At 43.3% G+C, this 21,778-nt stretch overlaps 1 protein-coding gene across 1 annotated transcript; it reads left to right on the top strand.

The window, feature by feature from the left end:
* The first annotated feature begins 15,614 nt into the window (after window positions 1-15,614).
* Window positions 15,615-17,531, top strand: LOC131271819 (ornithine decarboxylase 2-like). The gene is made up of 2 exons (XM_058273373.1): window positions 15,615-16,840; window positions 17,395-17,531. The coding sequence occupies exons 1-2, from the start codon at window positions 15,615-15,617 to the stop codon at window positions 17,477-17,479; spliced, it is 1,311 nt and encodes a 436-aa protein (XP_058129356.1). The 3' UTR covers window positions 17,480-17,531.
* The last annotated feature ends 4,247 nt before the right edge of the window (window positions 17,532-21,778 follow it).

Here is a 21,778-nt window from a genome sequence, read left to right as displayed (position 1 = left end):
AACATTCTCCGGTACGAAACGCACCCGTTTATTTATACCGATGCGATTAATCAATGTGCTATGATCAACTTACTTTACATTTTCGTCTCAATGCATTCCAACCGGAAATTACAGAAATTTAAACGGGCGTCATGTTTCACGATCCACATGTTATGTGTTTTTTCGTTTTGTTTTTCAATTACAAATGCATATAATTTTCGGTTTTTCGTAAGAGATATTGAACACCAGAAAATTCAGGTTGTTTAAAATACTTTTATACTCACCCACTGCAGGAAAATAATGCTACAACCATAGGTCCTTTACACACACCCACGTACACACCTGCGCATATTGATAATTTATCGTTTAGCCCGAATGATTTGCAATCATTTAAATGAGATAATTGAAAATCACATTAGCTTCAGCTTTGCAAACAAGCGCCCTTATAGATTATGTTAAACATTTACAAAGGGCTTTTTTGTTATACGTTTTTTTCCCCTACTTTTACAACACCGCCATCGATGTGTACATTAGCCTAGCGTCGGGATGGATTGAGAAGCGAACAAAGCATAATACAACATCCCATAGCATAAATCAAACGAGCCATTGCGCGAAAAGTTATAGCGCCCATTAGCGCAATTTGATTGCTTTTCCACACTCGTTACGCCACGCGAATTGGAGGTTTTTTAAAGAGCTTGAAACTTGTTGGCTTTTAAAGGCAAGATCTTTGTTCATACAATTTGACCTTCGATAACAAATATTTCGATGATTTTTCACCTGAAAACAATAGTATCGTAATGTTAAGCAGCGTCTGTCAAAGTTGTTTCTGTTTGTGGGTTTGTTTTGAAAATATCTGCTTTTCTCCAATGAAAAGGTTTGTTTTACTTTTCCTATCATTCGTGTCTGCATTATCTCTTTCCTTTCCATCGGCAAACCAACTTGCCCTAATCCTTTTAAAAACTCCCAAACAACCGGTGACCGTTCGTGCGGAATGAAAATCGAAAGTTAATAAATCGAACCAAAGATTAGATTTCCCGGGCAAACAATGCGAGTCCCTTTCCGTTGGCAGCCTTTTCCAACCGCAAGCCCCGCAGACCCTTAGGATGTGCTTATCTTGATGCTTACTCGGCCCGAACCGATGGGACGTTATTAGTCACCCGGAGGCGCCACAGGAAATTCCGATATCCTTCTCAAACAAAATGAAAATGAAAAAAAATATCGGAGGAAAAGAAAACCAACGTACCATCAAGATTTGCATCATGATTAGCGAACCAAAAGCCCCGACCGAGATGAGAAAGTATGATTGAGGTCAAAGGCAAAGAGACCCGTGGTAGCAGGGAACGGGAAACTGTGCGCGTGGAAAACCGAACGAAACAAATCTCTTCCACGAAGCGACTTTCAATCATAATGTACCATTTGGCTTCGGGCTGTCCATTACGGTTTGCCTTTGGATGTCGTTCGGATTTTTGTTCTCTTCATCATGAGTTCCCTTTATTCCGCGAAGCCTCAAAGTCACGCGAGAATGGGCGGGAAATAATGATGAATCTTTTTTTTTCCTTCACCAACCTACATGAACGTTTCCACAGTTATCATACTTCCATTCTCTTTTGCTTCCGTTTTCCCCCGATGGCAAAGAAAATCAATTGCTCTCTCACCGATTACTTAATGAAATAACGTTTCCCCACAGCGAGCCGCTTTCAATTATTGCTTTATGGCCGAAACAAATTAGTGCACAAACAATCCACTCCAACCAACGGCGCACTGCATCCCAATTACGCCGTCTTCCGAATTATGCAAATGCTTCACTTAAGAACGCACACCCGTACTCCGGAAGACTTGCTCAAGGGGGGTGGGGAGGAAAACTTTATCCATGGTCGAGAAGGAAAAAAAAAGGAAACCGGAACTCAGACAAAAGAAGATTGAGGCCGGCGAAGCGAAAGCTCAAAAAATCACGTTCTTACCCGTCGCCGAGAAGTTCGACCTCCGGCTGGTTCGGCTCAACAAGTCCGCGAATGTGAAAAACTACTGGCCCGGTTGCCATCGTTAATGAGATTTCCTTCCTTCGGCACCGCTTTCACCATCTTCTTTAGCGGCACATTTCATCTCTCCTTTGGAAGGGTGGTTTGGCTGAAAAAGTACAAATCGCGTGCTTAAGAAAGCGCGCCTTTTTTGCGTCCTTCGGGGTGGTTAGTGGATGGCGGAAATGATGGTTAATTAAAATTTGCCACTCTAAGTCGTCGATTTCTTCCCAGCGGCTGTTACGAGTTTACCACAAAACATAATGATAGCGATTTTGGCAACTTAATCGTCTCGACGTCACTAAATTTGCGTCTTATTACAATGAAACTATTGATTTTTAAATTACCGGATCGGTCTTGAAAGTCTGATGTAGAACCAAGTTAGACAAAATTAATAAAAGAAGTCAAATTTTTCAAAAATTTTTCCAAACTCTTCATTGCAAACAGAAACAAATTACAAATTGAAAAATATTATCGCACACACTTTGATATCAAATCAACTTTAAAAAAATTAAAACACTGTCAGAATATTTAACACTCGTCGTTTTAAATGTAACACGTCCTTTTTATTTCACAGAATAGTTTGCAACAAAAGTAAAGGTATTCCCACACGAAAAAAAATAGTAAATAAAGTATCCGCAATGAGTAAACAAAATTACAAGCAATGTAAACCGTTGGCCTAAAAGCTTTACCAACCCTTTTAGTTGAATGGAATGAAATTGAATTAAATTCTAAAGCACATGGTCATAAAAAGGGTGACCGTGTTTTTTCACCGTACAGTACAGAGCTGTGCTTGGTTAAAAAGGACAGTGGATAACGGATATGTATTTGCAATTTTGAATGGACAGAAAGCCCATGTTTGCACTCTCTTTTTTTCCAATCCTCTTTACTCAATACAATAATTTTAAAAATAACTAGATTTGTTATGTTTCAACCGATAAATTCTATTCACCGTAATCTCCCCAGATGCATCATGTGGAAAATTCAACAAATGGAAAAAGCTTCTCCAACTACCCGTACGGAGTGTGCAGGACGAATTAAGCAGAGTACGGTACGTACTTGACTGTGGGGGCAGGAAAATTCCATTTTCCCAGATTGGTAGCGGTAAACAACTATACACTTCCTTTTCCGGAAAAATACTCCGAAGCGTGCATACAATTTACCACTGAGAATGAAGACTTTCATGGCTAAAAGCTTTCCATTTGATAGCATTACTCCATTTCACAACGGCCTTGGCAGAAAAAAACAAAAACACAAGTGTTCAGTGGGGAAGTGTTTCGATGACGATTCGTTTTTCAGTCCCACCAGCCGGGGAGGGCATTACGCAGCTTGACCTTTTTAATGAACTAATCCTGAACTTCTCACCGACCATTGCAAGACGGAAAAATCGTCTTCGTCGACCACATCATCACTCTTACAGCGCTGGCGTCTTCAATTTCATTTTACTGCTGACTCAACTGCTCGGGATTCTGTTTATAAATACGGCGTAACGCACCGAAGGGGCAGGGGAAGGCGGAAAGAACCCCGGAAAAACTGTGCCCCAAACCTATTCAGTGATGCCCCAAATCTAATTGTCAGATCATTTTTCTTTCTCACCCTACCCGGAGTGGAAGTTTTCTCCGAGAAGCGTCTCCTGGACGAATGACATTCCCATTCCCCGAGGAACCCGTGAAGGATGACCATTTTTCCGGCTGCCTCTCTATATCGGCAAGATTAGCAAGCTTAAATTTATCATTGTAACCTTCCCATCCGGCCACCCGTTGCTGTTCCGGTCGCCATTTCTCTACTTGGCGTGCTCCTTCAGTTCATTTCAAAAACTGCTTCACCAGAAGAAGCTCTAGTATATTCATCACTTTTAAGGCTCCCATTTCGGGTGGGTTTCCCTGAACCTTCCGCCCCGGTAAGCCTGGATCGGCTACAAGACGATTAAGAAGATGACAATGAGTTTTTATCCACCCAAGGAACCCGCCCCAAAGTCTTCCGAACGTCTCCTGGTTCGTCCTGATCGATTGTCAAATTCTGCACTCCCGGTCGGTCAGCACTCACAGTTTGGCAGGTTGTTTGGAGGGTCTGGCATGTGGCCGGCCATTGTCAGCATCGACGTCATGGTTGTGATGTTTTTTTCTCGATAGGATTTGTTTCGTTTCCTTCTCTCAAATTTCCATTATCGACGAGTGAAGGAAAAACATTTGCATTTCGGTATTGCCTTCTGTCGTACCCGGTTGCTCTCTTTCCAATCAACTGGTTTTTGTTAAATATTCATTTATATTTGTACTTCCCTTTTAAACACTCCTTTTTTTTCTACTCCTCCAAACACCAATAAATGATCTATCCCAACATGGAACCGCTTTCAACGTTACTTATCGTCTTTCGGGGAAGATATTTGATCATTCCTCTTCGCAAACTGGTAGGGCTTTTCTTATCAGTTTTCACATACCATCGCCCCAAGGGCATAGAACTGAAAGATAAACTTCGTTTTATGCCACAACCCGGCCGCTGCGTAGGAAAAGTAATCCAACAACGCTAAAGCTTCTTACGAACCGCCGGCTTTTGTAAGCAGATCCTCGCAATGAAAACAAACTTATTCCTAAGAACAACCCTCAGTAAAAAGGGGGGTACAGTTTTCGATTTTGTGTTTGCCGGGGAAAACTTTCGATTCAAACTTTCTACACCCGATCTCTTTCTCTTCGATTTTCTTTTTAGCCATCCCTTTTGTTTGCTGTTTTCTTTCTGGTGTGTGACTCCTTTTTCCTGCACTAAAAAAGATCCCTTTCCCATTTTCCGAACCAATGGGTAGTGCTTACGGAGATGCTTACAAAAAGTCACGTATCATATCCCAGTTTCGATGACTTTCAAGCACACGCCACGCTTTGCCTATGGTCGTTAAAGGGCGTTTTTTTTTCTTCATTTCGACCACTTCCTTTCCAACCCTCCGCCGTTACTAAGGCATCTTTAAAACTAGCCTTTGCAAAACTTTGCTTTTGACAACTTTGGGCAACGAAAAGTTTGCTACTCTTTACTTCCTATCTTTCGAAGAAGCGTTCCACTTAAAAACGGTAAAAGACGAAGCCTTTCCGAGAAGCTTTCAACAATTTCACCTTGCTTGGAAATACACCCGGAAAATCCCATTCCGGAGCGTACATTTTGCACTTATCGTGGTGAAGATCATCGTCACTGTTCCCTTTTCTGGGCTGAAAATGACATTGTGTCACCATAGAAAGGTGATTGTTTTGAGACAAGTTTGAGGAGTTTTGTGACGCTTTTGTACCATTTTATTCTTCTGTAAGTGTTGCAAAATATGTTTCCCAACCGAGCAGCTGTGCAGGGGCAAACAAAATAAATCATGGAAGCAGTATACCTTTCACGAAATTTCGCATTTTATTTATTTCTTTCGTTTTTGAATAAGAAAGTTTATTATTCCCCCCTTCGGAGCTATCAACTCCTTGCGCTGAGTCAGCGAAGCTGAGTAAAAGTTTATCTTCCGCTTTTATCACACGCCCAGCAACGCTCTGAATACTGTCACAGATGTTACATCTTTAAAACAACTTCAATGCGTCCCTCATTCTTCAACTTTACCTTTTACTTTTTAAAAATACTATGCTAATGGCTTCCACGGAAACCTTTCGATGAGTTTGTCACACCGTTTCTCTTTCATCTCCAATTAAAACCTTCTGTTTAAAATGACTCTCATACAAAAAAAAAGTTATGTCCAATCCACCGATTCTCTAATTTCCATGGTACTTGCAAGTACTTTCTCGCACCTTTCACCGGAACCGTTGCACATCGTTAGCATCGTTTGCAGTCGTTACGTTACGCTAAAGATAGGTCAGGTCAAAGCGTAAAATGGTCTCTGGAAAGTTCATCCCACGTTATTCAAAGCGTGGTAGAACTCGGCTCTTGTACCGTTCGATTAACGAGATCGGAGCACCGGAGCATAATTCAATCATAACAGATGGAAGGATTCTTCTAAAGGTGGGGAAAAAAAGTTCATTTTATGTTTTTTTCTGAGCACTCACCATCACGCACAGTGATAGAATGGAGGGTTAAGGTGGGCATCTTTCAAGCAAACGACTTTTTATTTGAAAATACATTCGGTGTCCATTCCTTTAAACCATCTGCAGAAATGAATAAATAAATGGATAATAAATTACCATCAGAAGATAAGAATGTACTTTTTCTTCAGAAAGAAAATAGAATATATTGGCATGAAATGTCCATCAACCTTGATCGCTGTGCAAGCTGCGAAAACAATCCCATCCACCGAGAAAAGCGGTAACGAAGGAATCGTAAAACGAACACGGAATCGGTTTCGCTTTTTTTCCGCTTTCCGCTCACATGCTTTCCTAGCCGATCTAGGAAAAATAAGAAGGTCTCTCGCTTTAGCCTTCATACTTTTTTTTCTTCTCTATTTTGACTGTTGATCACCATCCTTGCTTTCGAATGATGTTCCGAGCTGCTGATATTTATACTCATAACAAACTCGCCGGCCACGCCAGGGTGGACATTTGGTTCTTCTTTGTTGGATTTTGTTTTTACGGGCGCACGTTTCTGCATAGTTTTCCCCCATTTCAACGGCCGAGCGACGAGTGGAAGATAAAATGAGGATCCAAACACACACACAACCCGTCTCGCCCGCATTTGCGCGCTCGGTTGGGAAAACCCGGTGCAAGGCAAGCAATTTTCATAACTCGCCCTCCGCAGCCCGTGGCCGCACCTTCGTGATTATTATCCTCACGCAGGAGGTAAAAACGAAGGAAGTCTTGAGCTGTGTGCAGTGCTGTGCAGTGTGGCATCGGTAGCCCATAAAGAAACCGAGCATATCTAGCCAGACTTGCACTTCTAGTGAGGAAAAAAATATTGCCACTGCTTTGCTTGGTGATGATGACGATTATAACGATGATAATGATAATGCTGGTGATGATGACGGTGGCATGAAAAACCGGATACCCGAGTTCATGAGGCTGCACTTCTATCGAACTCTTCGGGTGGAGCCTTTCTCGAAAGCCATCCATGGAGCAACAGACGTCCGGTTCGGAGTGTGAACCCAGCAAAATGGTGGTGAGAAAAACGCATCCATGCAAATCAAAAGTGCACCGACGGGTAGAAAGTGCAACCCACATAGTGGCCCACAAAAAGAGCGACTCGATTTGCGGAAAGGATTTGCAAAGGTAGCCAAAAAAAAAAGGGAAGCTTCTTGTGTTCGTGTGTTGAAATTTACGCTACCGTACGCTGAAACCGGTACTCAGCGGTTCATTTAATAGTTCATAATAAGAAGGAGTTTATGTTTTAAATTTCCCAGCTTTCCTTCGCTTCAAGTCAACCCTAGTAGAGCTTTAGAAAAAGTTAGAGGTTTGCAGTGTGAAGATGTTTCAAACAAATAGTTATTAAATGAAGCACAAAATGGAGGATTATTCTATAATTTCACCGTCTCATGTTCGTCACGAAAAATCGCATGCAAAGTCAAAACTGTCAAAAGGAGGTGGATGAAATTATGCAGACACAATTTGCAACATTCGGAAAATGTCACCCGCCCTCCAAAGCTTCTCAAACGCCGTCGAAATGACACACGGTGGGCGGGACAACAATGTTTCTTGCCATAAAACGGCTGGGCAGACGCGTCTCCTTTGTCGTAAGCTGGGGCCGACCCCGAAACCGGTGACAGTCAAATCGCGATTTACATAAATGTTAATCGGTCTCCCGGGAACCTTCTTACGCTCCTTACGAACGGGGCGGCTTTGCAGGGCGGCGTACGGAAAATGCTGCAGAAATTCCGCGTAATGCGAACGAAGCTAATCATATGCATATGTATGCCCACTCGAATTTCAATTTACAACCACCGCACCACCAAATGGACGACCGCTCGTGCAGAACAAGCTGTCTGCACGCAACCAGCAAACAGTGGAACCTTTGGAAAGATGAAAGTGATCGATTTTACGCAGCGCTGTGAGTGTCGACTACGATCAATATTTCCCTTAACATTATCCTCACGATTATTACCCGATCATACTGCACTAATGGAGCCGGAAATGCAATCCTGCCGAGGAATCCAGTGCATTCGCAGAAAAGCTTATTACGCTCGAATACGTGCAACTCCGATTGATTATGTACAATGGAATTGATGCAACGACCTAGGTTCGGCCTTTGATTTGATAGAGACCCGGCGGGGATTATTTTGCCGAAACATGTGTGTAGTTTGAATATTCCAGTTGGTTTGTGAGAGCCTTGTTCTACATGGTTGTTACTAGTAAAAACATGCACACGTTGTTGACATTAATCAGAGCCCGTTATGGTTTCATCGATGATTGACACAAAATTTTGCTCGACAAACCAAAACCGGTCTATTACAGATACATTTTAATTAAAATACTTATCCGTATTCTTCTCTGAGACTTGTTCAAGTTTCTTTTATGCGAAGAAAGCCCATCCCTTTCTTTCAATCGACTTTCTTCTACTTGTTGGAAATTTCAGTGGAATTAAACAAATCCAGTTGATAGAATATTTTTCTTATCAGTTCAACATCTTTGTTGGAAAAGAAACATAACGTTAACAATTTAACTATTTTTTCGTTGCTTGAAATATTCAAACAAACAAATAACTACAGTAATTAACAAAACAAATAGGTCTGATTATCGGAATAGTTAAGTCCTACACACTTTAAATTTAATTTAGCTCAAGTATTATTTCTTCACACGTCATACTTGTACTATGAATACAGTCTGTTCCCGAGTTACGCGGTTTTTGCGTTCCACAGAAATCCGCGTATCTCGAATTTCCGCGTATCTCGAATATTGCTTGACACATAGTTTATATTAGGAGTTAAGAGATCGAGCTATTGTGTACATGTATCATCGAATATTCAAAATTTTTCTTTGTCCATTAATATGAATGCAATGCAAGCGTATTCAAACTACATAAATTGCAACAAACGAAATTAAAAGCGTAAGTTATGCAAATGTGTAATTTACACATTTTTTCGCGTGGTTGTACATCTCAGGAATTTTAATCGATGTAATAAACCCAATCTACTGTCAAATTTTGAAAACCGCGTATCTCCGAATCCGCGTAAGTCGAGAACCGCGTAACTCGAGAACAGACTGTACTGTGATTATATTCTATAAAACTGTTCAACCTACTGCCTATGCAAATTTCTATATCCCACGTGCCATTTCTTCAACAACAGCTCAACTATGAAAGCTAACAAGCCACGTGAGCATAAATCGCACGGCTTCTGATTAACCTCCGGTCCTCATTAGGGCGAAAACGCAAATGTTAAACAGCCCCTATACCTCCGCATGTGTGTTTATTTGTCTGTACCAGGGGTGGGTTCAACCCCTTGACATTAACGTTGTTAAAATTGCACATAAATAAATAATTAAATAATGTCCGATCCGTGCACGTGCTTGCCCGCTTTGCACGTCCGGTCTCGATGGTCGCTTTGGTATCGGAAAATGTCGGTGCATTGTTTGACCCGCCACTGCTGCCCAAGCGCACGGTGAATGATCGATTCGGTTTTCCGTTAATTGCAAACATGTTTGAACAAAACCTCGAGCCATCCGGTAGGAGTTGCCTGCATTTGATCAGAGCACTGGTGTCGCTTTTAAGCTGGCGCTTCGATGAATCTCCTTAGCAACGTGAGGTGGAAAATGACGTCCATTATACGGCCCGACATCGGCGATACATAGAAAAGGAAATTATCACGAACAGAAATAATGATTGATGTCAGGGAAACTAGCGAGAAACCGCATGCCACTAGCTAGAGGGAAAAGGGAACAAAGGAATTGTATAAAAAAAGCTAAAAGTTTAATGACTAGCGGGAGGAAAATCGATCGTTGCGAGATCAAAGACCATCACGACCATGACAACCTCGTATGCAACATATTAATATACGTGTGCCATCGAAAAACCACGCTTTTCAACATCTCCAGTGGACCAGGGAAAATGGAGGAAATCAGCGGATTTACATCAACCATCAATTAGCTCGCATGGACACCATTTTCTGCCATTTTGTAATCACTACACATAAAAGGGATCGCTGTGCGATCGCGATCGTAGAAGCGTGCTTTTCTCCTACAACTCATGTTTCATCAATTTCCACCACATCACGAACCGTAATGAACTTTACTCCCTTTCGAGGGGGAAAATCTGATGCCGGACAATCGATTGGTCCGCAGTGAGTGTCCCAACCATCCAGAAACCGCACGATTGCGGCTCGACAATCACTCAACGGGGAAAAATGTCACAAATTTTCATCAACGCGCTACCGTTTGCACCGCTACTCCTGCGCTCCTTTAACACCTATCATCCACCGGAAGGACCATCGAGAAGTACTAAAGGACTCTCCACAGTATACTCTCCAATTCTTTCGTTTAATTTTCCTTCCCCCTCGCTTGTTGTAATTAAATGGAAAAGTAATGTCCAATCGACGAAGTGTATCCTACTTATTGAACGTTTCACGCACGTATATTGAACTTCATAGTTCGATGGATGGAACTTTAATTTGACGTCCACTCTACTGGGAATTAATTTTATTTATTTACTTTGACTTCCAAAATGGAAATTGATTTATTCAATAACGGCATGTTATTATTTTAATTAGATCTTTTCTGGGTATTTTGTTGCTTCTTTATGTTGGTGATCGTATTTTCAATTTCTAGTAAATACAATAATGCAATAAACGAATATATGGACAACAGGACCTTAAAAATATAATGAGGATTCCCAAAGCTTTACATGTTTTACAAAAGTGTTGTTGTTCAAAGTTAATCGAACGATAATGAACGTTAAATCGAATGCATCGAAATGTAATTCGAAAGTAGTCAACGATTATGCGCAACATTTTCGACATGTGGAAAATAACATGCTTCAACCAATGTTAGCTATAAACCTGTAAATTAGTACATTAAATCATTTCCGCCAGGACGCGTGCCAGGAGGTTCGGGCGGGAGCCGAGGGAGCTGAGTTGAAATAATTATTGTCACGTTTACCGCCAGCAGTAACACGCCATGGTTTTCCCTCGGCATGCACGTCCCCCGTCCAGCGGGACGGGAGATAACGAAATGTAAATTACTTTTCCACGCTCGGCGCCTCGAAGTGCTGAAGCGTGGTAATTGGTCATACCGATGGAATGTCAACCGGAAATGTGTATGTGTGCTTCTGCACGTGACAGAGTGTGCGGAAACAAGGGGGGGGCAGTGGGGACAAAAAACATAGCTCAACGATGCTCGAAAACTCGGCCGCGCTTTCCGGGGTCAGACCGTGGCCGAAGGATGCGAGTAGCAAACGAGTCACTCCAAGAAACCAATGCCACAGCAGCATTTATTTCAATCATCATCCCCTCGAGCCAACTAATTGCTCACTTACCCGGCACGTTCTATCCGGTCTCGGGGTTGGGCCTCGGTTCCGGCGCGTTTTCACCGCTCGCTTCTATTTTACAAAATTGAATTTAAGCTTATCCGGCCACCCATCCGGTGGCGCTTTACCAGTCCCACTCCCCGGAGACGGCTCGTTAAATAATCAACCACTTGAAAAGCTTATTTTCTCTACACTTTATTCATTCCCATTCTCTGCTGTTCTCCTTCTTCTACTCTTACATTTTCACACCATGTTGAAGTGGAAAGCTGATCGTCTCGGGTGATTTTCTCCTCCATTTACACTCACTTTCTTCGACCGCCATTGTTAATGAACGCACCTGTCAGAAGCAATGCATGTCCGTTCTCAATCTCGTCCTCGGCTTCCTAGGGGGAGTAGAACAATGGAAAAACATAATAATGTGGCATGAAAATTCCCACAACCAGCCCACCAGTGATTACTTGGATCATTCACTCTCCGCCTCGTGGCGCCGTTTTTCCATCTCTAGCGATCATAAACGATGGTCCCGGAACTGTCCGTCAAATCAAAACCACACGACCAGCCTCGTCTCCCGTTATTCGTGCAATTTCCGGATCCGGCTTCGCTGGAACGTTTTTGTTCGAATGCATATGCTGATCAGCTCGGGGCGCCATAACCATCCATCACTGGCGTGAACGTACTTCGTACCTTTACGAAACGATTTCCATGATCCATTTCCGGTATAAAAAAGAACGGAAAAGAATTCAAAAGAAAAGTCTAAAGAAACGTTAAGTTGTCCGGCCAGGGCCGCTTGTGCCGAAGTAAAGTAAGTGGAAGTAAACTCTTCCTGGGAATAAAAACTCGCGAAGCACGCTTTTGAGCTGTAATAACTTTTCTCTCGGCGAATTTCCGATAAATTCACTTCACTCTCCCCTTCGCCGGTCGCATACTTCCGCAAATCGAGGAGCTGATCCGAACGCCAACAGTCAGCGAAAATTCAGTCGGAAATTCTTGACCGACGAACAAGTAAAAAAACAGCTCAAAGGATAGAAATAACTCCACTTTTTTTTTTTGCACAACCCGGAACGCCAGAGGGCGGAAATGAAACGTACATTCTGATTCGAAAGATAAGTAAAATAAATGTTTCAATGCTTCACAAAAGGTATCGCAGCGAGCAGCGCTGTGGAAAAGGAAAAGGAATCCTTTATAGTCGATGCGGTTTCCCACAGCAGTGCCGTTTATGTTTTTTCCTCCACTCGTTTGTCCAGTTCATACTCGAGTGAAACATGCAGCATCCCAAAGAACACACCCGACCAGGCAAGAAGCTGGCCAACACATCTCCATGCTGCTTTCTAATCGTTTCCGAGAGCACATTATTTGCAAGCTTCCTGACGGTCGAGTTTATCAGCTTTCCAGTCCGGTATTGAATTTCCCTGGCGTATCGGAAGAAATTGCTGTTCTTTTCAAACCAATTCAAAGCCAAGCGGTTGGTTGGTTGGAAGTGGAATGTTGAAAAAAAAACGAATGAAAAACTTCATATCAAATTGACAATTTATTTTGCACCACTTTTTTTCATCAAATGCTCACGAAACAATTTTCCTATCTCAGGAGGATTCTGTTCAAAAATACTTCAACACTTGTCGGAATCAGATCCACTGAGGAATACGCTCTTCACGCCCTACGCTGCTGTGACGTTCGTGTTTTGCTACAAATCTTACTTTTAACCCCCATTACGGGAGAGAAACTCAACGCTTTCCAGTGGTCGACAACCAAGTCGTTTATATGAAAATCTATTTCGCACATGATGCTGTGTCGTTGAACAAAACGGAGCCGATGCTTGTTATGGCATAAATCTTTACACTTTTCAAACGTGATATTTGTTGTGTAAAATGAAAAAAAAAATTGGCCGACCCCAGCACGTGATATAGCAGCCAAAATGTGTGGCTGCCATGCTCATGATTTTTCATCTGTATCGATTTTGTCCCATCCCGTCCCAAAAGCCAAATTCAATCGAAACTTCAACACCATCATCCTTTCGCCGAACTTCACTGGTCACGGTTCCCCCGGCCTCAATTTCCTTCCTTCCACGACCTGAACGAAGCCAGACGCTTGAATCGATCAGTGCCGACATCAGCTACTATTCGACACGGGGGGAAAGTAATGGGAAAGGCTACAAAATATCGGCTTCAATTTAACAAGTCCACAAGTGGACTGGCAGTTACATAAGGAGAAAAAATCGAACCCATAAGGATCGTTCGAAAGGACGCACTGAAAGTAGGAGAAGGGTAAGGTGATCAAATAGCGAAGTGATATTTCTCAACAGCTACGTTGTTTTTTCCTCGCTTTTCCTACGACACGAGCTGCTGACTTTCACGGCGTCGGGTGTTGGGAAAAATCCACCAACCCACGGACGACGCTCCCAGTCGAAAGTCAACGAAACTCCAAAGGGATCGTGGAAAATTGAATGAAGCGCGAAGGAAATAAATGTATTGGCAGGTGGTTGGCCTTTACCGCTTCGCTTTTCACTGCACCAAAGGTTCCCGGCTGAGTCGGTCACTCTAGGTAATGCGGCGGAAATCATCGGTAAAGGTAAGGCACCAATAAATTTGATGTAAGCATGGACGAGGCAATGTAAGCAACTGTATAATAAATAACAAACAACAACTTCAACAACCATAAACTTATATAGACGTTGATCACTGGCAATAGGAATGATTTGTGAAAAGATTATTAAGACGAACAAAGCAAACCTTAACGAAAGCCCGTCTTTCCCAAGTTCTTAAATCGTTTTTTTATGTCGATTTATTCGGCGCCATTTTTTAATTCTATTATCGTTTTTGCTGTTTTTATGTTTAATAACTTTAAAACAATTTTTCATTATTTTAACACACCCTTCGATAAACTATTCGATTCAGACAAAAATTGTGTTTTTTACATTAAAATATTGAAATAAAATATTGATATCAAAACAAACAAAAATGACTTAGACTATCAAATTGTCTAACACCATAATAAAATGTATGAATCTGTCATTGATGAATTAATTAAGAAATACAAAATCCGTCCTTGTGCTACAAAGTGCGCGACCCTCTTTTTGATGTGCCCTGGCGACAAAAACAATCACAATGCAGTTGATAAATCGTCCCCCAGCGATCATCGCCATCCGGTATCCGGTGGGTGCCGGATATAATCCCCTGCGCGCTCCAGCGGAAGCTTAGTCTAATCGTATTTGGTTTCAGCAAACAACAATATCCATCGCGCCACCGGAGCTGCCTGCTGTCTGGTCTGGAAAGCTGGGCAATCGGGAGCCCGAGAGCGAAATAAAAAGAAAAGCTGGCAAACTTTTCTCGTTGGCCTGTTTTTCTTTGGCGAAAAAGAAACGGGTACGGCGAGCGATGTACAACAATAGCAGCGGATAGCAACGGAAGCGGATTAAACGACAGTTTGCTGCACGAGACCATCATCTTCGTGCCGTTGAAGGAGACACTTGAAGTGGTTGGTGGGAAGGTGTGATCGAATGGCAAGAACTTGGAAAAGATTTCCAAACAATGAAGATTAAACCATACGACAATGAGAAAACAATGACTTTCACATAAAATAGCACAATCTTTTGTGAAGCTAGTTAATACTTTATATATACAATAGAGTGTTTTTTCAAAACTGATATTTCTCATAATAAATTAAATATTTTCATATATTTTAAATATTTCCAATCCTTTCTTTTAATTCTCTCATGGTGCGGTACGGGTGAACAGACGATAAAAACCTTACAACAGGCAAATAAACACAACTCACAGGTAACAGAAACTACTTGAGCAGATTACACATTATCTTGTAAGTATAAAGTGATTTTTTGCTATCATGTAAACAACTTTGTCTAGAGTTTTAGTAAAGTGAAAAGATGTAGCAATCAAACGGCTTATTTCAGAAAGTAGCCCAATTATAGGATCGACAAAAACAGATAGTAGGCAATTTTTTTTATAATTGATGAAAGTGTGTCTACGATCGCTAGGTTAAAAAATACACATGATAAGAAAGTTAAACAAAAAATAAGGGTCTAATTAAAATACAAAAAACAGGTCCAAAGACACGTGCCGGTAATGTCTACCCTACTCGGTGGACTCATCGTACAGGCCTTATCATATTGTCAAACAGACAGCGGTTAATCCGTGATAGCTTAAGTTCTGTTAAGGCCAATGGAGTTCCGTGTTTGTGTGACGAAGGCCTCACTTGAGTTTAGTATGCGGAGTGCGTTCGGAGTGACAAGCAATCGTTGAAGATTTCAGTATCATGGACAGTGCGAAGGAAAGTCTGCTGCAGCTGAACAATGTCACGGTTCGTCCGATAGACACCGGTTCCATACAGGAGGAGATTGATCGAATTATCCGATCCGGAACACGGGAGCATCCCTTGCATGTGCTTGACCTGGACGATGTGGTCCGGAAGCACCGGAACTGGCTGCACACGATGCCCCGCGTAACCCCGTTCTACGCCGTCAAGTGTAACGATGATCCGGCGATTTTGGCTACGCTTGCCTGTCTGGGAACTGGGTTTGACTGCGCCTCGGAGGCTGAGATGCGCGCCATCTTGGCGCTCGGGGTTAGTCCGGATCGGATCCTCTTCGCACATCCCATCAAGTCGACCGAGGCGCTGGCGTTTGCCCGTGCCCGCGGAATTCGGCGCATGACGTTCGACAACGAGTACGAGCTGCAGAAGGTACACCGGGAGTATCCGGAGGCGCAGGTAGTGCTTCGCATCCGGCACGACTCGGATCGGGTTCTGATAGCGCTGGGCAAGAAGTTTGGCTGCGATGCCCGTGGTGATGGCCTGCGGCTGTTGGCTCGGGCCGCCTCGCTCGGAGTGGAAGTGATCGGTGTCAGTTTTCACGTCGGCTGTGGAAGTTTGGACGCGGACTGTTTCTATCGGGCGATCGAGTCCGCACGGTCGGTATTTGATTACGCACGCGAGAACCTTGGTGTCCACCTGAAGCTGCTCGACATCGGAGGTGGTTTCCCTGGAGATAGCGACAAACCAATCAACGAGTTTGCGCTTGCCGTCCAAAAGGGGCTGCAAGATTTCTTCCCCGAGCAAACGGTAGAAGTGATTGCCGAACCGGGTCGATACTACGTCGGGTCGGCCGTCACCCTGCTCTCGACCATCCAGGGCAAGAAAGTCACCCGGGAAGCCGATCGGATCGAGCAGATCATGTACTACATCAATGATGGCGTATTCGGGACGCTGTTCGATTGGCTCAGCCTACGGCAGATCAATGATCTCGAGCGAGCCGTTCCGGTGGTACGTCCCGAGCGCGAACAGGAGCAATCCTACCGGACCACAATCTGGGGACCAACGTGCGACTCCACCGACATTGTGTGCGAAGATGTGGACTTCCCCGAGCATCAGATCGGTGACTACATCGTGTTCAAGAATCTCGGCGCGTACGGTATGACGTTTGCCACCAACTTTAACGGATTCCCAAAGCCCACAGTGGAAGTGTACGTAAAGGAGGACACTTGGTAAGTTAAAATCAATTCTTTACTTTAATTTAAAAAAGAAGTTGTTATGGTAGAGCATTCAATAAAAAGCAGAACTTGACACAGGATGATGTCATAGAGAAATCTAACGGAAATCAAAATCTAAGTCTTAAAAGCCACAAAGACCCCAAAATATACAAAATATACAAAAGGAATTTATTTAAGAGCAAAAAGCCATTTTTTTAAATATAAAACACGAAAGGAAACTAAACACTGTCCTCAATCTATCGATAAGAAGTTTATTCATTGTGACTGCCTGGCAATCAAATAGTGATGACTTCGCTTAATAGCATTCAACAAAAACATTTACAGTTATAAGTCGGTCTATTTGTTCTGAAGACGATCTGATGATCTTAGGTAAAAAACTTGAAACACACAAGTTCCTGCTTGAAAAAACATTCCCATGTACAAAACAGGAATGACCCATGAAACAGCTTACGCCATCTTCACTTTCAACCTATTACTGTGTTGCAAAAACACATTGCACTCCAACGTTTTATTTTCCTTTCTTACATCGTTTGCTTTTCTGTTTGCAGGGACATGCTTCAGTCCATTGCCGGCACAAACTGGAGGGAAAAAACGTTGTCCTTTTTCGAGCGAATGCAGCCAAGCGCAACGTGAACCTCGGTTTGATTGTACTGTGGCCAAATAAAACATCAGTTCCCAGTTGAACGGGGCAAAACTAACCACAGATATTCTACAACTCACTCGACTTCTCGAAAGAATCGCCAGAGAGCACACTCCCGGACAAAACCCGGTGCATCCAATAACTCGGAAGTAAGTTTCTCGAGTGGCAGACGCTGTTGGCGGACGCTATGTGGACTTGCACTGTCCATCCATTCATCCATCCATCCCAAATCCCGGAAGTACAAACCCCACGAATTCAGTGGGATGTTTCCACTTGTAATGTTTACACCCAATTCCAGACCAGAAGCGAAAATCCTTCTTACCGTCTGTGGTTCTGTGTGTGTGTGTGTGTGTGTGTGTTAGTGTGTGGTTCTGTCTGTTTGCGTTCCGGCTCAAGTGCACCCGAAAATTTACTTTCGAGTACATTCGCTCGGCTCCATTTTTATTTATCATTTCTACTCCCACCCTTGACGTCTTGGGAGGTTGAATATCCCGGTAAATCGGGGCATCGTCAGGCGATTTCTTTTCCGCCTGTAACATAAAACCACCTCCACTCGGGATGATGCTGCGAAAAGATGATCCACTTTTATTACCCTGTGGGTGCAATAACACAAAAAGCTGTTGACGGTAAAATAAATTAGATTTGATGGAAATTTCCATTTCCCTTTGGCCCAGTCGACGTCTGGTCTCGCCGTATTCCTGGATGGTGGAAGTGTTATGAGTGGCGTTTGCGCGGGCATCCTGTAAGGCGAAGCCACGAAGCAATCCGGCTCACCTTTCCGAGGTTAAGCGCACCGGATCGCAGACTAGCGATACCGTAAAGCACGTGGCTTTTTTACCGGAAGTTCAGCGTGTCTAGCATTTCTTCGCCAGAGGCAGTATTTCACTCACGTCAACATCAGTTTGCGTTCCGGGTACTTCCGGGCGGGGGAAGGGATCACTCACTCAGCTCCTATATCTTCAGACGTGATCAACCTTTACCGGGTGCCACCGATTTTCGTACATCCTTTTCTCCCACCAACTCCTTCGAGAAGTGCTTAAAGATCCCCCTCACCAGAGTATGCACAAAAGCACGTGCCAAAGTAGTAGCGCCGTAAATCACGGCGAGTATAAGTGTGTTGGGCGTCGTCATAAGATATTGCATCGTGGTGAGGTAAAATATTTGCCAACCATAACAAAACGATTGCAGACCGCAGATCTTCCGAAAAACGTTCCAACAACGGAATCCGTTCCAAACGAATGCGGTTCTCGGTGCCGGGAAGGTAGCAATCAACCGTTTGGCAAACGATGAGTATGCCTCCAACGTCTTAATTAGAACGATACTGGGGCTCCAAGCCGAGTATGAACCGTACAAACAAATCAAACTGCGTTCTCCCCCCCCGAAACGAGATGAAGCAGAGGGAAATCCGGTCCGCATGGCTGGATGGGAAAAAGTAAAACTTTTGAGCCGTAAATTAAAAGCACCCGCACTTCAGGTTTGCAATCTCCTGCACGAAAATCTTTTCTGCTCCACATCCGTCTTGTCTCTCGACCCAGGACACTTTGTCCCTCCGCCCGCAAGGTGGGGAACATTATGCCGTTACCACCTCATCCTCCACGCCGCGGCGGGCGCAATCTTCAATAGCCATTATTTACGGCGCAACTTGAGTGAAATTATGTGCTAATTAAACTTGATTCATTCCTTTGGCCCCGCAAATCCGCGGCGTCCGTCTTTAGACCGTAATCCGCTAGCGTTGGCCATCCTGAAATGGGAGAAAATGTTAAACAATTATATTATTTTCACTAGAGTTTAGTTTTTAACTTGTTCTTTTTCTATATAAGCTGTACAAATTGGTTTACAATTTTTATATCTTAGACAACATAGAAATCTAAGTTCAATTTGCTTCATTCAAGGAGGGTAAAAGACATCGTTTGTTAGTCATAGTGTGACCCTTAAATTTGTGCATAAAGCTGTAAAACTTTTCTTCCATGTGCGTGATAAAAATGAACTATTTGTTCGTAAATGGATGATAAAATGTACCAAAGGTCGCGAAAGACCCCTGGTGGCACTGTTAGAGTGAATGCTGCAAACCATCAACAGGATGATGAAAATGGCTCGCAACAACGCCGTAAAATTGTACAATCCACCATTAAAACACACACGTCTGGTGGCGTGTCGGCGACACCCATAAACAATCAATACATACACACCCGATCACATGGTGCTAAAATGGCGATAAAAATGTTGAAACTAAACCCAACCATAAACGGCACGGTTCCGGTTTGCCCCGTTTATGCCTGCCCACCCGCCCAAAATGTGCCCTTTTGTTACCCTTTTTTCCCCCCTCTCAATCCAGAGCCCTTTCTAGGCCTCGCTCGAGCCTTTACATCCGCAGAACACATGAGGACAAAATCCGACTTCATCACCGATGTCAACTGTCTTCATTTACGATTCTGGGCTCGTACATTAACGACTCGGTGATACACGCGCCTCTGTTTACAGTATTGACACTGTCGGAATGTTATCATTTAATTTTCATCACCTCCTCCCCACCACGTGTATGACCACGTGTGCTTTGCCCGGAATGGTGTGGTAAGTGAAGGAGTTACTGTCGGGGGGGGGCGCCTTTTAGGAGTTGTACCCGGAAGTAGATATTTTGCATAGGGAGATGAAAGGAAAAAGGGTCTGCAAAACGAGGGCAATGGATTCGCTGACACATCGGCAAACAAACATGGAAATTCAAGTGAGCACGAATTTCACTCGGTCGTGTGTTTGTTGTTCTCCATCGACGCCATCTTCCGTTTCGAAGCTGGAGGGTGGACTCGAAACAGAGAGAAAAAAAAAACGAAACGTTGCAAGCATCCACAGCTTCGTCAGACACTTCAGTGCTAAAAATAACTTAATAAAAGTGAATGTTTTCCTACTTAATGGCGGCAGTATATATGACTGTTAACGAGATCGCCTTTTTGAAGGAGCATTAAGTTTGATTTGTACGCACCACCCAACGGGGGCGCGGGGTCACAAGGGATGTGGAAAAGGCGGGAAAAGCCATTTCATTTCCAATCCCCTACAATCCGCCACCCACTCGCCCTCCCTTCACTGCATTACGTGGCGGGCTTAACGGGGCAACATAAAACTGTACCTCTATTGGAATGACTTCCTCGCTCGCTCAAGTTTTAACACTAAACGGTTCCTTGCGCGACGCCGTAATAGACACAAATGTAAGTGTGGTATAAAGACGTACCAGACAACACTAAAGCAAGCGCAGATGGGTCACAAAAAGTGGTACGTTTTGGTAATATCCTTTTTCATTACGCAGCGTTCTTCATTTGGGGTGTTTTTTTGTTTTTCCCTTTCCTGCTTTGGCACATGCGGTTTTCTTTTCTTCAAAAGGATTTTTCTTCCGCGAAGTGCCTTTTTGTTCTCCTTTAAGGAACCGGGTTGACCAGGGAGTACTCACATTGAGAGTACCCATTAAATTCATTATCTACTCAATCTCCCAAGAGATCGGTGTCCTTTCCTTTGGTCGAAGAACACAAAATGGAGCCCATCCATTCCGGCAGAGTGAAAATAAATCTACCGGATACATCAAGTGCTTTAGCCTGCTCATAATTGACGCAACGTACCGTTAGAAGTCTCCGGTTGGAAAGGAAACAAAAAGCTAAAACGAAAAACACAACCACAGATGGATAGGAATGATGAGGAATATTCTTTTGCCGAAAAGCAACAAATGAAATCAGGAACGTTCCTCGCTTCGGAGCAATCTGGAAGTGGCGCTTTCCGCCAAGACGATTTCCACATTAGCATTTCCTGTTTCCCGCCATCGAGCCAAACGAAGCCATTTAGATTCGGGGAGGCAAATGTAGCGCTACACTCTTCTGTATGGCTATTGTAGCACAAATCTGGTCCGACGAATCAGAGCGTAACGCTGGAAGAGAAATAATTTTAGATGCCTGCCTACGATGCCTCAGCAATTCTTGACATAAAGAAGTGCCGGACTCTTCACCAGGCCTTAAATTTCATTCGCCTAAACGACATCCTTTTCCATACATTTTTCTTCTCTCCTCCCCCCAGCAAATGAACCTCACGTCTCTGGCCACAAGGGTAGACGGTTTAGGAATATCATTTCAAAAATTTCTTAGAGTTTCCTTTCTTCTGCATCTTGCTCGTTTGTGGTGTGCGCAATTGAATATTTTAACTTCGTCAGCAGTCACGGGGGAAGCACACCGAAGGATATGGAGAGCATAATTTCTTTCTTTTGCAATTCCCCAACGCAAGGAAAAACGACTCGGCCTAATAAATGATTGTCTATC

The sequence above is a fragment of the Anopheles coustani genome, chromosome 3 (assembly GCF_943734705.1).
Source record: "Anopheles coustani chromosome 3, idAnoCousDA_361_x.2, whole genome shotgun sequence".
Classification (NCBI taxonomy): Eukaryota; Metazoa; Arthropoda; class Insecta; order Diptera; family Culicidae; genus Anopheles; species Anopheles coustani.
This window is presented reverse-complemented; position numbering and strand designations above follow the sequence as displayed.

Bases quoted from the DNA above. Each gene is read 5' to 3' on its own strand.
- LOC131271819 (XM_058273373.1), top strand. From the start codon at position 15,615: ATGGACAGTGCGAAGGAAAGTCTGCTGCAGCTGAACAATGTCACGGTT. The intron at 16,841-17,394 runs GTAAGTTAAAAT...TTCTGTTTGCAG, and splicing joins TACGTAAAGGAGGACACTTG to GGACATGCTTCAGTCCATTG.